This window comes from Meles meles, chromosome 5, assembly GCF_922984935.1.
Source record: "Meles meles chromosome 5, mMelMel3.1 paternal haplotype, whole genome shotgun sequence".
NCBI lineage: Eukaryota > Metazoa > Chordata > Mammalia > Carnivora > Mustelidae > Meles > Meles meles.
The window spans coordinates 113364487-113380945 of record NC_060070.1 but is presented as its reverse complement, the minus strand read 5'-3'; the positions used below and the strand labels follow the sequence as shown (position 1 = coordinate 113380945).

The window sequence follows — 16459 nt, the reverse complement described above, 5'->3', positions numbered from 1 at the left end:
TTTTCACTGAATTCAGAAATAAGACTATGAACTTAGTCTCTCATGTTCTTGTGATTATGATAACTCTGGGATCTTACAACCTGAAAAGATGTTTCATGGTTATGAGGTGAATCTGGAAAGTATACTTAAAGGGTGGTGGGAGGTGCCCTACTGAACACAGCAGGGTTCTACACCCATTCTCTTCCCATCCAACTCCCTGACTGACCGTTTGAATAAATATTTAGAAGGTATTCTATTTAAACTTCAATGGCCAAAAAATTTCAAATGGAGAGAATGCTAACCTGAAACTAGCAAAATAGCAAACAGAGATAAATGCAAGGCCAGATTTTTCTTCAAGGAAAAAACCCAGAACTTTTACCTCATCCTCTACTGGTAAAGTCCTGACAACTACAAGAAGTCTTGACAAGGTGACAGTAGTAACAGCGCCAGTTGTTATGAAATGAAATGCAAATGTAGAGAACATTAATATAAGTAAAGAGCCAAGTGTGAGAAATGCTGAATAAGTGTGTACATTTGGGCACCATAATTTAAAATCTACTGACAGACTGGAGGCTCCATGGGCACCGTGCCTGCCTGGGAGGATACTCTGAGCAATGAATGAGGAACCATGGTTTGTTTAGTCTGGAGAAAAAGGGCTTGGACTGGACTAAGTGGGATTTGCTTCCAAACATCTGGATATTTGGATAAAGTAGATAGCCACTCTAATTTTAGAAGGCAGCACTAAAGTCAATGAATACAACGTAAAATAAGGTATATTACTATATCTCAATATACAGAAACATTTGCAACAACTGGAATTATCCGAAAAATGGAACACGTAGTTTCCTTTGAAACTCTTGAGTCATCGACTCCTGGTGAAAATTTAGCCCCAGGTTGAGGATAACCATAAGGGACACCATCCATGGGACCCTAGCTCTCTAAAGCAGAGAGCACTGCACGGTTTCTTCTGGGCTCTGCTAAGCAGGTAGCAATGGCAGCAGCTACAATATACACAAACACACACAATGTATTTCATCCTGGCAACAACCCATAGTCCACAGACGATGAAAGTGAGGCACACAGAGGCCAAACTGACTGGTCTTACCCCTGACAACCAGGAAGCAGTGGAATAGAAGTCTTAGGTCTCCAAGTCCATGCTTTCCCGTTGTCAGTGTGCTTCCTATGAACCATTCTTAGTTTCTCTGTCAATCCTCATTCTCCCTTCACCCCCCATTCCTCCCCCTCTACCACATTCTGCTATTACAATGCTTTCCCTTTGAAAGATTCTATTTATTCATCCACATGAATATGTGATGTGTAAACTGTGGCATTTTCATTAAGATCAAAATCATAAAAGTGATTTCACTTCCCTAATGATATTTTCAAAATCCAAATATTCTTACCTGATCGACAAGCAATGTCTACATCCTTTTCAAAGTCTGTCTGTAACAACAAATCATAAGGCATAGAATCAACCTTTAATGAAGACCACGAGTGACTTTTACTAACTAGATTAAAGTTTACAGATACCTGACTAGGCAGTCCTAGATTATTGTTTTGTGCAAAAGAAGTTTCTTGAGGAATAATCAAATTGTTTTCAAGCCTGTTCTTAGAGACCAAATGTTGAATTAAAGCAGTAGAAAACTGGCATACAATTTTAATAAAGCAATACACTACCCACTGTCATCTTCAGTCAGGAGACTGACACCATCTATAAGAGGATAGAGCTTCAAGACAATTTCTTAAACCACACACACACAAATAATGTGTATTATTATGAACATACTTAAATAAATGTCTTTGTTTTTTATAAAGTATTCACTTTGAGTATACTGTTTATAATGTAGTATCATATAAGATAGCTTTGTCAAACCTTTAATAGTCAAACTAGGCTCTTCTAATGATCCATTTTCATTCAAATTGACAAAAGTCTTGGAGATTTGGGAATTAAAATTGAAGATTAAACAACATTAATCTGGTCTACAACCTGCTAGAGTTCACTTTCATCCCTTTATTACCCCCAAACAGATCAGTTAATTTTTTTTAAATGACAAAATTAAATTAGCCTGTCTTAATTAAATTCTTCTAGTCATATACTGGAAGATATTATTTAGAATTTTTAAAATTTATTTTAATATTTTAAATTCAAAATTTCAGTATTTATCTATTTATTTTAATAGAGAATTGGTAATTCCTTCCCAAGCCTTAGTTATTAGTATATCCTTTCGACTATTTTATATTGTGTAATCCAAAAACACTCATAATAAATTGAATATATGATAAAAGAAGTCTCTATTTAAGCCCTGTTTTTAATGAGTCATAGTTTACATCTTATATCATTTCTAAAAGACATCAAAGTGCTTTTGCCTATAGGAGCCCTTAATCTCAGCAGTCCAGTACAATGATTGACCTTTAATTGGCATTGTGGCCATACCCTTCTGCCTTAGGGCAGTGGTTCTAATCTGAGGCTGCATATTGGAACCGCCAATACCTGGGGTTCCCACCCCAGACATTCTGATTTCACTGGTCTGGAGTGCAGATTCTAACGCACAGACAAGGCTGAGAACCACTGCTTTACGACCAGAAGTGCAGGTCCATAGTGTTCCGGTCTGTAAACAAACATGTTCCTGTGGACAAACTGTTATCCCTCATTCTGTGCAGGGATGAAAATACTCTCTGGTGTTGCACAGAAACCCCACACTCAACACACCAGGGGGCCCATAACAGATCCAGGACTCCTAAGCATTCCAGACGGAATGCTTATCTGATAGCTCTAAATATCTTCATGAACTAAAGCCAAAGTCACTCGACATGGGACTTGGATACTATTTTAATAGTAAGAATATTTTGTTTATTCCTGTCACAAATCTTGAATTAATCAACAGTCAGAAGGAAAATAAAAGCTCACCATTATTTGAGCATGCCCATTAGGGAAAGAACTTGAAGAATCAGCATTGATCGGGTCCTGACAGTTTCTCAATCGGCATCTAAATGCATCCTGAACCTGTAGGGGGGAGCAGAAACCCATCAATTTTCTTCTCTCTGGGTAATGACCCGATATTGTCTATATTGGCAATCAACTGAGAAATGATAACTATCATTGTTTTATATCTAATACCCATTTTGCTTACTTCTTAATACATACGCTAGTATCCCTGGACTTTATGCCAACCACATCTATCACTCGCCATCATCTGTAGGGGGAGGGGCTGGGAACTCCTCAGTTCTCACCAGGGCTGCGTCTGGCTGAAAACTCAGTAATTCTTGCCAGAAGGCAGATTTATTTTCACTGTTACAAACAATGTGTGTGTCTTTCAAGGGGGATTTCCTATTTGCTACAGCATAATCTTCGTAATAGCTTTATACATCACAGAATTGAAATAACTCCATGATCTTTTGACTGGAACTGATTTGGGATTTTCCCTTTATGTCTCATGGAAGGGATCATATTGGAGCAACTATTTCTCGTCTCCCTTCAAGTACCATGTGCCCTGGTGTAAAAGCAAAACACAACGAAATAAAAAGTTAATGAAAGACTCTTTTCCTGGCCGTCTTAAAAAAAAATAAAGGGAAGAAGATCACTTTGCAAAGACAAATTTCCCTCATAAGCATTCATAATTGGATTCTGAGTCAAGAAACACATATCATAAGGAAATTTGAAGTACATTAAATCCTTTATTAAGTGACTAAACATGAATCGATGAATAGCAAACACATAAATCAATGGATAGTTATTCTGATCACATGATGCCGTCACAGTAACGTGTCCTTCCCACTTCCTGTGGCTCATTAGGCTCCTAACAAGCTATTGATAGGCATTATCACAAGTAGCTTCTTATCCCAGTCAATGACAAGGTCATTTTCCTATTTTGTTGTTTTGACTTCACAAGATTGATATTCTCCATCTAGTTTATTATGATCTGTTTTATTGGATTAAAAAACAAAGCAGACATGATGTTGCATATCCCGTTTTTACCAAAGCGTCGTCACACAGACAACCAAAGTAAACACATAATGAACGGTCTTTACTTCTGAAAAGCACGGACATAAAATATCCTGTCACTGTTTTGCTGTGAGATGTGTACAGTGTACGTATTGGCCAGAAGAAAACCGAGCCCTCTCACCCATGTCCTAAGTTATCATTGCAAGATGTGGAAAGTGACATGGGGTTTAGTCACCACCACAGAGCCCTGGCCAACCAGTACAGTAAGGAGACTCTGTCTACCTCTTTTTCTCCACCTCAGGTTCTAATTCTGGTGATGCGGCCACTATGTCTGTGAATTCAGGGAGTGGGGGAGGGACTCGACACTCTCTCACCTCTTTTCTGTCCTCGGCTTCTCGTATTTCTAAACCTGAGATTTACTAGCAAAAAAGAGTGAGGAGTTGCCTGCTATTAATAAGCAAGATAATTTCTTCTTTCCTCCTTCAAAAACATCAATACAGGGGCTCCTGGGTGGCTCAGTGGGTTAAAGCCTCTGCCTTTCGCTCAGGTCATGATCCCAGGGTCCTGGGATCGAGCCCCACATCGGGCTCTCTGCTCAGCGGGAGCCTGCTTCCTCCTCTCTCTCTGCCTGCCTCTCTGCCTACTTGTGATCTCTATCTACCAAATAAATAAATAAAATCTTAAAAAAAACCAACAAAAAAAAAAAAACACATCAATACAAGTATAAGCTCAGGGAAATCTAGTCTCATCATCTTTTCCTGAAGAACTAGATAAATATTTAGAACTCAACCTTCCAGCTTCTCCCTTGAAGGACTCATGACATGGGAAAGTTAGATTCTTTAGATGCAAGTACTTTCAGGATCCTCCTTTTTAGGTTAAGAAGTAATAGCTATGAGTCATGAGTGACACATTAATAATCAAAAATTGGTAATGAGTCTAGTGTTTGTCAGATGATCACTGTTTGCTACACAGAAATTTGCATTGGGGAAAAACACTAAGAAAGAAAAAAGAGAAAGTCCAAAGAATTAACCTCAGAAAAATAGATATGTGCTAATTTTCTGTTTGTGCCCCAAGGTGACTGATAAGAAACATAATTTATAAAGGTAGCTAAACCATATGTTAGAAATACTGCCTTCCAGGAGCTTGTCACATGAAAAATTTTTTCAAATCTATTTCTAAATACTAGCATATCTAACATAGGAAAATGGCACTTGGTAATACCAAACATTAATTTAACTGGTCCACGTTACCACTCTATTTTCAGACCTTCAGAGTCTAGCTGTCAGATATTTTTGTCTGATAATGAAATATGGAAAAGCAACTTCTGCGAAGTTTCCCTTCAAAATCTACTACCCTATCGCTTAAAGGAGACAAAAAAGAAATCTCTTTTTCATAACATACACATACAAAATCAATACTTCAAAATTCCCAAATTCCCAAATATGTTATGGATTAAGGGCATTTCTACCCTAGAGAATGATGTCAGCTTTGTGAATCAGTCAATGCTATTCGGAAGAAACATAAAACAGAAAAGCATAAAAATTCTCCAGTAAATTCAAAGTCACTTTAATAGTCATATAAATGCCATAATTTAAGGGCTAGATTCTCTGACACTTTCAGTGCTTCTGTTACTTCTAACGCAGAGAGCTTTGCAGGAAAAATTCTACTTGATTTTCCGAATGCTCTGTTTGATTTTTACAAAATCTTAAAAATGTATTCAGGCAATCTAGATGAATTAGCCTTAAATATTTGTCCAACACAGTCAGGGAGGAATGATTAGGCTAGATTTCATAAGGCATATTCCTCATCACAGAAAAAAGGGTTTCGGGAGAGACAGTACCTGGAAAATTTATCTGTAGCTATTTGGAAACATTTTGATAATTAATTGAATTTTCTATCAAGTAAACAAAAAGACTTATCTATCTTTGGTGAATCGATGTGAATTGTACTAGTGGAGAACAACTGGAATTTTTTAAAAAGCAAGTCTGCAAGGACCTTAATTCTAGACAACAAGAAAGCATAAAAAATAAAGACAGAATCTATATTTGGCTATCCCATCCCGATATTAAAATCTTCTGTGCCAATTGTCATATTTACACTGCAGGACAATACTAGTTTCGGTGTTTCTCGCCTTGTAGTTAAGATTGAAGAAAAACAATTGTTAGAAGATTCACATATTTATCATTTAAACTCATTCACCTGACTTAACTGTTTGCGGAGAACAAGCCACTTATTTTAGGTAGCAATTTAATTTAAAAAATTTTATATAACTCTTGTAATATTTTTTTTTTAAAAACTTACACAAGACCAGGAAACACAATTTTTGTTTATTTATTTTTTGAAGATTTTTGTTTATGTGTCAGAGAGAGCACAAGCTGGGGGAGTGGCAGGCAGAGCAGAGGGAGAAGCTGGCTCCCTGCTGAGCAAGGAGCCCGGTGCGGGACTCAATCCCAGGACTCTGGGATCATCATAACCTGAGCCAAAGGCAGACACCCAACTGGCAGAGCCACCCAGGCATCCCAGTAAATACAGTTTTTAATAAACTTGTCTTGAACAATTAAATGTCTGACATATTATGGCACAATTAAAATCTAGCCTCCAAAATGTCCTCTTCTTACAACACTCTTCCAGTAGGTCTTTAACCTTAACTGACAGCCAGACAAGGGTTAAAAAGTATTGGGGGAGTAGCAAAGAACAGGTATGTAAACAGTCTCTGACTATTTGGGGCACTTTAAGGAAATCTGATGTCATGTTGTGAAATTAAAAAAAAAAAGGAATGTCCAAAACAAGGTGAGGGGAAAGGAATAAGGTATCAAGGCTGTCTTCTGCAAGTATCCATCAGGGGCACCACCAAAGTTATCCCATCTGGGTCCTGCCGGGGCTGCTCTAAAAACCCCTGCAAACCCACACACCCTTTTATTGTGGATGGTTTCCTGGGTGAGGCATGAATTCAAAGATGTTTGCCAGGGTGTGTCTCGCTTCAGTGTCCCCCCACCCCCCACAGAACGGCGGTCTGCCTCCTCTCAGGAACGCAAGCCCAGAGCTTCTCGGTTGGTCCTCACTCTGAAGGCAGCTGGCAGAGTGTCACTGTGAAAGTTGGTGCCAGATTTAGAGATTGCTGGGGAAGAGCACCGAGCAGTGCTTGGCAGCGTTGCAATTGAGAGAAACCTCACGGCAAGAGCTGCACTGTTTGAAACGGGCTCTGGATTTAGCTACCAAGCAGCTCAGACCCCAAATCTTTATCTTTTAAGAAGGCAATTTTACCTCCAGTTATTCTTGATTTTCTATTCGTGAGGATCATTTTAAGACAAGCAAAGAAATTAAGTTTCATTCTTATAATTACTTGAGATTGTTAGCTTGTTGGGGGGGGGGTTCTTATGCATTCTATTTTTTTCCTGGATCTAATGTCTACTATTGTTTCTATTGATTCATATGAAATAAATGACTCAGCTCTTTTTAATCATATCAAATTCCATATAATTTAATCATTAAATGAACCAGGAAGATTATTCTCAATTTCATGTGTATTATGCCAGCTGACATAAATAACACAAATGACTTCACATTATGAAAGTATTACATGACTTCTCTGATAGCAAAGGAAATAAAAATGGTTTGTCCTTTGCTTTATAGGGAAGGAAAAATGGGACTTTACTCCTAAATTTCAGTCCTAATGACTTTCGTCTACTGGAATTTTTGAACACCTAAAGGATCTACCACTCTCAAAACTGTTGCAGCTTTTTACCTTGTTTTGTACCAGTTTTGGGGGTAACAGTAAGCTTCCCTAGAGGACATGTCACATATATGATCTGAAAAAATGGAGCACCGTTTCTTTAGCATGCAAATGAGAAAAGGAGGAAGGGAAGGTCTATGTCAGACACCCCCACTAAGGTCTTTACAGAAGATACTTAATTTTAGCCTCATGCCACCCATTTCAAGGCAGAAAATGAAAACTTAATTCTGACCTTTATTCTTATATTTATTTGAAACCTCTATTCCAGACACATTCAACTTACTGCCACCAGTTTAACAGTTTTGCAAGATGGGATCCCAGGGAACCCGGAGGAGTGGGAAGGGGGATTTGCCTATCCTTGTGGCCAGATACTCAGAATAATTTTAAGTAAAGCAAGCCCGGGTTGGATGCCACCTGGCAGACATGCCTGAGTTTGCCAATCTCTGCCATGCACTCCGTGTCCCAATTTGGTCACGGATGCCACTTTACTCGTCTGATTTCATGCTCTGGTTAAAGTTCCTAGATCTCTGCCTGGGTTTGGAGAACCACAGGTGCAGATTAAGACTGGTGAAAATATTCATAATATAATTGTGATTATGCTCAGGTCAGGAAAGCCTCATCTGGAGGGAGAGGTAGGATTTATAAGAAATGCAATAAGGGAGGCTGGAGATTTCTGGGAGTAAGTACATAGGAATAGAAGCATACGATGCTTGCTCGTGTATGTCACATCCATGTTCCTATTTAAAGGCACTCTTCATGCTTTCCATTCTCTGTTCTGATAAAATTCAGCTTCACTGCGGTACCGTGAGCCATTCTCCCATTCCCGGAAAACAAACACAAGAAACAAAATGATCTTTAAGTGTATTTCTTCTTGAACTTTGAATTCAGCCTGACAAAGAAAAGGCTCTTAGCAATCCAGTCCCTTTTCCCTTAAATCTTTATCCTTCTGAGCAACTGACAATCTTAGAATCAGTGGCACCCTGAGCCTCCCACCCTGGACCACTCACTAACTCTATGAAATGTATTGAACTTCTTCATGACATGACACACAGTGGCCTCTTAGCATGGCCACTAAACAGCCCAATGACAAAGCTCTAAAAACATCACTTAATCAATGCTATGCATTCAAATGTTGTCAGTACTGTCTTTCTCTTGGGGTTGCAGTTATAAACCTTTTTTTTTTTTTTTTAATCACTCTAGTATGTAGGATCACATCACTTGCTTCATGCCTCCATGTATCCCAGATGGTCTCAGAGAGGACTATTCTATATTCACCGTAGGCTCCATTCCATGGAAACCTCATGCTTAATAATCTCTTTCCATCTTCCCTTACATGAAACTTTCACTTCCTTAATCCTCAGACCCCATTTTTCTGCTCAGGACCCGCTGCATTCTGAAGTCTCCTATCACCCACTCCCTCATCTCCAGAGACCAACTGAAACTCCTGCTCTCCCTCGTTAAGGGCAGGCACAGATAGGCGCTTCCGTAAGCACTTCCGTAATGATGAGTCATACCTAATTTCCCTGTAAATAGTCAGGCTAGGAGACTCATGCAACTCTCAATCTGAACTATATTATATGCAGTATGACCTCTTCTCCAACTGCTCTCTAGTTATTTCACTGCTATTGTCTTCATTTATTTTTTTTTTTTTAATGATTTGGGGGAGAACATTAGTTTTAGATGAGATCGGTAAGGATGCTTGTTTGTTTTACATATTCACAGTCATGTGCTTGTAAATCATTTTGTTTAGCTGTGTTCTTTATGGAAATAAGACCAAATTGGAAATTGGAAGGGGAAAAAAAAAGGCAGAGGGGAATGAGAGAAAGAGAGAAAGAGGGAAAGAAAGAAAGAGAAAGCTGTTCATGTTTATTTCAAGCACTTTGTTACAAAATTGCTTCCTGGGTTTGGATGAAGATTCTGGGACCTCATCTGGTGCAGCCTAGACCTCCTGCCTGTGCTGGGGAAAGAGAAAAGAGGAGCTTGGCCCTTCTACTGCCACACAGAGCAGCCACGGACCCTCACACACTGATACAACAAAGTCATCTATTTAAGCACTTGCCTCTTTCCTTCCATTTAGTGAAAGGGTTTTATTGTAGCTTATTTTGTATCACAATCTTGTTATTTTCCCCCTCTGACATTAAGCTGTAAGATTGTCTTAGAGCCAGGCACAGCCAGAGACAGGAGAGATGAGAAGAATGTGCAGGCACCAAGAAAGTGTTTCCTAGCAACAGTAACTATTTCAAAGGTTTCATAACTTGTGTAGTTTGAATTTCCATAGCAATGTGGAGAATAGTAAATAGTAGATGTCGTTATGTGTTTAATGCAAATGAATTCTAATCAAGGAATGACAAATAAATGAAGAAATCATCTATATTTTTTCTATTAGATCCTGTCTTATTAGGTATTATACATATTAGCTTCCAAGATCTATGTTTTGTTGCTGCAAGTGATGTGTGATAAATCATTTTTTTTTTCTTTTATTCCCTTTTTTTGTTTTCTCTTTTGTCAGAAGCATCTACCAAAGCAATTCAATAGACAGAGTTCTCCAGAAGACAAAATTGTATTTTCAAGAATACAAATTTTATGAAATTTATATATTGAGATGTCAATCTGGAGGTTGCAACAAATTGTTATGCAAATAATCAATTTGCTTTTTTTTTAATGTGGAATATAATTGAGTTGCCAGAACCGAAGTGATCATTTTTCTCTTCCCTTCTGATGTGAAATGATTTGGTTTTAAAATTGAATCCACTAAAAGCAAAGGCACGTTTAGAATAAATCAAGCCCCATACACATCACATTTAAAATGCCCGTTATACTATTTTGTTTCTTTTCTCTTTCTTCAACTGCAAGGCCATATTCCTCCCTTGTGTACACCCACCTCCTTCACAGGAAGATTACAAAAGTAAATATAGGAAAAGGCTTTGAATTCATATTGGAAGAATCATTAAAGACTATAAATGACCAAATTATGTTACTGCAAGTCAAAAATACACAGAAAAAAAAAAGTGTATCTGTATCCAGTCTCTCTCTAAGTTGAAGGAAACATTTCTTACACTGCTTATACATTTTTAACAAAGAAAAATCCATACAAATCATCCTGAGTTATTGTAAAAAATATTTTAAAGTGAAAAAGGCAGTAGAGGTAAAATTGTATTCCTAAACTCTCCTATGGGATTATCAGGTAGTTTGATAGGCGTCATTACTCAGTATTTTACAGGTAGCTATCTAGACCATTTGTTTTGGTGTATTTTTATGGAACTTCTGCTCAGAGGAGACACTGAGGATATGGGAAGATGCTCCTATTCTCCTGAACTGTGCTTAAAGTTAGCACAGTGTGATCACAGGTAATATGAGACAGACTTATTGCTGGTGTGTTAGGCCATACGCAGTTAGAAGGTCAAGATGAGTTTCTCTGAACCCAGTGAGGCCTTCTTTTGATCTGGTCCTTGGGATTTGCAAAACCCTTTTAAACAAGGTTCTTTTGTTTTTTCAGTAAAAACATCCTTGGAGAAATTCTGAAAGAGATTTGCCCTATAACTGACATCTGCTCTGTGTACTTACAGCAGTGTTACAGGGTATTTTTAAGGTCAATGCAAAAAGAATGGATATATGATTCTTCATTTCAGTTTTTGGAAATGAGAGTGATGACACTCTGCCATTAATTTATCAGCTATAAAACTATTCAATTTGAACTAATCATTGAAAATGCAATAATAACAGGGCCAATATTCATATTTTTACTCCCTTTTTTAAAACAGGAAACATGTATTTACAGATATCTACTTAGCAGAAGCTTTTATTATATGATTTGATTTAATTACCCTTAAATCATGTTTTTGACGGTTATTAGTCCAATTAGTAACTATGGAAAAGTTCCGATGGAAATAAATTTGTATGCCAAATATTTTTCTTCAGTAAGGAGCAAAAATTTGATAATAAACCATCAAAATATCTGTCATTTTAAAACCTGAATATTTTTAACATAGCTTAGGGCTATCTCCAAAGCTTATTTCTGAAGAAAAAGAGAGGCTTTTTCAGAGATAAGATACTTTTCTCCTCTTTAACACCTACAGTGTTATTATCGTCTGAAAACTGCATAAATGTATTATGTATCTTGCTTAAAACCCGCAACTGTTCATCCTTAATTGTCAATCAAAAATGCATCCTGTGTCTATTTGCTTAGAACAGTTTTGTTACATAAACACATTACAGATAATGCAGAAGACCCACAAGGCAGCTATCGTTGGAGAATTACACAGCCCTAAATCATTCAATTTCCCCTTAACTTTTACTTAATTTGGGTCTACAAAAGATTGAATACTTGTAATATTGATATTCTAGGTAGAAATTTGTGACGAAGGAATTAAAAGGCTTGGCAACTATAAGCTAAATCATATTTTTAGATGATGAAATATTGCCTCCTTTGCAATGTGAAGTCACTCTTCTTTTCACCATATAATGTTCTTGGAATACACATGGGGGTTTATTGCTGACATCTGCACCTTCCTGAAGCAGCTCAGAAATATTGTTCTCCCCATCTGGTAAATCAGGTTAAAAACCTTTGGTTACCTTCACATATCACTATAAAAACTGTGTGGTGTGCAGTCATACACACATGAGTCTTTCTGCAACGTGCACATCATAATAAAGTTTTCAAACAAGCTGGATAATGAGAAATGACAGTGTAGGCCGTTTCCTCAAAATTACTAGCATGGCACTGTGTCATTGTGTTTTAGTTGCCACTGTCCCCAGAGTAAACACAAAAATGACTCATAAACCTTGTAAACACTGTGTCAGTGCTTACAAGCACTCAGCATAATTTTTGCACTGGCTGGAAAGCAATATTTTCTCGCAAAACAAATCACGTCCGATATCTATCACTGCTCAGTGGATTCAGCACAGGTTAGTGTCTCGACTCATGAAGGAGGAGTTGTTTTCCTCACTGCTGACAATAAACCTCAACCATGACCTGGAAAAATGCTGTGATTTTAGATCTGTGGTTCCTGGGGACAATTACCGCCTTTTGTGTTGCTTTTGTACATTTTTTTTTTTTTTGCATTTTTAAAGTATAAACATCCATCTCAAAATCATGCACCTTTAGCAACCTTAATTTAGTATAGACACAAAAACCATTCAGTAATACTCAACATTTTCTATTTAGAATGTAATAAGTTAAGTATGAAGGAATGGGGATATGCTGTGTGCAGCAGCAGCTGGGAATGGTTTTAAGAGATATCACTGTATTACGTTTATGAACTATGCCTCTTAAAAATATGCCCCCCACTCCCCCATCTACCAGTGTCCCTTACAGACTTCTCTCCACCTATCACCTTTTTTGACTCTACTCTCCCTGGTGTCTGGGAACCCTGGAAGCATCTTCTCTTGCACAGTCCCATCTGTTTTAACTGTCACTTTCAGGGTCCAAAGAACCCTCTTGAAATTTGCCTTATAGCTTCTCCTTTAGCTTTGACTTTCCAAATGATTGCCTTTAGAAGAGATGATTTTAATCCCAAGGTATTAAAATGAATGATCGTATTTGTTAACAAGGAAAATATTCATCTAACCATCATCCCTCTCTGCCAGAGGAATTCTCTTTCTTACCTCTCTCCGAAGAATGCAGTGGACCATGACTATCACAAAACCTTGCAAAGAATCAAACACGGCAAAAAGTATTTGAAACAATATGGAGCGTTTGTCTGTCATGGCTAGAACTGCAGACATCCACGTCAGAGCCAGAAGAGGAAGCACCACGCAGGAACTCCAAAGAGACGCCCTGTTGAGAGACAGAGAGAGCAACATTACGTAGCTGCGTGTCACGCCCCAGGCAATAACCAAACCCCCGTTCAACAAAGCATTCTTGGATGTGGTACCAAGACCGTTAACTTGGAAACCATAAAGCAGATAACACTGGATAGTTTTATTTATTTTTTATAGCCAATCCCACAATAGTTATAAAGGCAGTTGCCAATTATAAATATTTAAGTATGCTCTTAGCTCCAATATTAGCAAACACGACTTTTTTTTTTTTCCACAATAGCATTTTCTCACATGCACTGTAAAAGATTTGTAACAAGAAGATGTAAATGATTGGGACTAACATGGCGTTACTGGCGGTGGTGGCTGACAAAGCTGTTGTTGAAACTACTCCACACTTGGCACATTTGAGCGTCAAACCGCTATGAGGCTCACTCATCTGACTGCAAACAAACAGAACACCCACAAAAAGAACAAAATATTGAATTGTCACCAAAAAAAAAGACGTTGCTGCTGCAAGTTAGCTTTTAAATACGATTTCATGCAGAAAAGTTTATTTATCAAAGATGAATGCTCTGGGTTGTTTTAAAGATGCATTTACACTACACATTATTTTTGTAACATTTACCTTTTAATAAGATGGGCCTTTGTTGCACGCAAAGCGTATTTCCATCAATTACATCATAAATGGCCCGGTGTCTACAGTTCAAAATTGTCCAATACACTGAGTTAAACATAAGCATGTGTTTGTGTAGACATACAGTGAAAACCCTTTATTCAGACCCCTGATTATCAAACACATCAGGACTCCCAGCTTCAAAGATTTTCAGTGTCATTTGCAGAAGGCACATGATATCAGTTAAAACCTTCTGAAATGTAAACATGTCTATCAGAAGTCCAGTATAAGAAGATATATATTTTAGGGCTTTAATCATTTGCGGGCGATGTAGCCTTTATCTCAACAGATTCATATTTTTAAATTTCTCACAGCATCAATGTATTATCCACATTTTAGGATGATCTGAATATAGGGGCTGATGAAATTTGATGAAATATTAGTTTATAATAAAAGGGTGATAGTTTAATGCTTTAATAAAACACATTTAACATTAAGTTCAAAATAGTCTTTCAAACATTTTTTCATAAACTCCAATCCAACAGCATTTAAATGGTCTATTCTAATCCAGAGGATTTCGCAGGCAAATTCAGATTCAAATAATTCAGATTTAACCTCTTATATCATAGAAGCAAAGTCATGCTATCCAGAAAAGCTTTGTACACATTTTACGTTAGCAAAGAGTGCCTTGAAAATGACTGGTTTATTAGAACATAATGCTCTCATGAAAAACCAAAAAGAAATTACTTGAAGTTCAAAATATCTTGAAATGATTTTCTGTGGTATACTTCTCTTGTCTATTCTCTTGTGGTGCTAATGTCTAAAATAGATGTTTTCTCAGTAGGTGTTTTCAAAATAATATTTAGTGGACAGGTATGTAATAAAAATGGCAGGATAGAGAAAAATCCTAAGATCATCATACTTCAGACTGTCTCATTTCTTTTAAAGAAGTGAACTCATTTTTGGATAGTGCTTGGATGAGATAATAAACCTGAAAGCTATTAAATAAGTAGACTGATTGACCAGTAAATCCCAGGAGAGTTAGAGTTAGAGTTAGACGTGAGGGTGGGAAATAGGGGACTCCATCGTTCATCTTACAGATTCAACCCAGGACCTATGTCCTGGCACATGAGAGCAAACTTTTCACAATACTTTTCACAATAACAAGTAAACAATGGTCTATCCAGTTGGATCACGAGCGCCTAAGTGGGCCTGCGAGTGTGTTTGAAACTACTGCCAAAGGAGTGCCTATCTACAGCGGTGTTCTCACAGGGGCGCCACCTCAGATATATATACCCAACACCAAAGACTCCAGTTCAGTGGGGCTTAGGCATCTGTGTTTTTTTCTTCTTTTTAAAAGATATTTATTTATTTATTTATTTATTTATTTATTTATTTATTTGAAAAAGAGAAAGGGGGGGGAATGAGGGAGGGTAGGGGTAGGGAGAGGGCAAGAGAATCTCTAGCAGACTCTACTGGAGCCCACCATGGGGCTCAATCTTCCCACCCTGGGATCGTGACCTGAGCTGAAACCAAGAGCTGGATGCTTAACTGAGTCACCTAGGTACCCTGGGCACCTGTGTTTCTTGAAGCCCCAGAGATTATTCTGATTTAAAGCAGGAATGCACACAACTGTCCTAACTATATATCTGAGTTATCTTCAGTTTTATTAAGCTCCGTCAGATTAATATTAAAAAGGCACGACTGATTATTGTTTCCTTTATCAGAGGAGATGCGCAATGTGGTATTTGTGCTTTGAACACACATGTGGCTATCTTCCTCAATTTAAAGGCACTGTCTCTAGGCTCCAAAGCAAGACTGAAAAGCCAAAGATGAAAAAAAACTAATTTTAGTTTAGTACACAATATAAACAAGTATTTTAGCCCTAAGAAAAACTAATTGATCTAGGTATGGGCTTTCCTGAAAGTATTGAGCCAGTATTCTTTTTGAGATTGATTTGTAATTGACTAAAAGGCCTACGCCCTTAGTCAGAGCTAACAACTGTTGCAAACTAAGCTTGGTGTTAACTGGTTGGACACTTTTGGAATTCTATTATTAGACGTATATGGGGCAGAGGAGAGATACGTTACCCAGGGAGATAGGATATTTTCCCCTAGTTTGTATGACCACTACAGAAGTTAATATAGTATGAAGAATACATAGTCTAAATGCTAAACAGGTTTGCTGCAAGGGAAATAAAAATTTATTTCTTTGTTACAGGGGAAATGATATAGCTATAAAATAAAAAGTGCTAACAGTAAAAAAAAAAAAAAAAAAAAAAATTGAATTTCCCGTAAGTTCAAATGTTACCATATCTACCAGGGTATCAGGTTATTCCTGCAGGGTCTTGAGTCTACAAGCTTCCCTTCTCGATTTTCTTTTTCTTTTGCTTAGGAAAAAAACAAGAACAAACACAAAACAACAACAACAA

General features: G+C 37.5%; 1 protein-coding gene across 5 annotated transcripts in view; it reads right to left on the bottom strand.

Annotated features, from left to right (window-relative positions):
• The window catches only part of ADGRB3 (adhesion G protein-coupled receptor B3), a 743702-nt gene that overhangs the window by 41178 nt on the left and 686065 nt on the right, over positions 1–16459 (bottom strand). For 4 of the 5 annotated variants that reach the window (XM_046006639.1, XM_046006644.1, XM_046006642.1 and 1 more), the window contains 4 exons: positions 13757–13855; positions 13260–13431; positions 2888–2983; positions 1383–1422 (listed from right to left, as the gene is read on the bottom strand). In XM_046006639.1, coding sequence (XP_045862595.1) covers positions 1383–1422; positions 2888–2983; positions 13260–13431; positions 13757–13855 — 407 coding nt within the window. The remainder of the gene's footprint in view (positions 1–1382; positions 1423–2887; positions 2984–13259; positions 13432–13756; positions 13856–16459) is intronic. The other variant, XM_046006643.1, reaches the window with a different exon arrangement.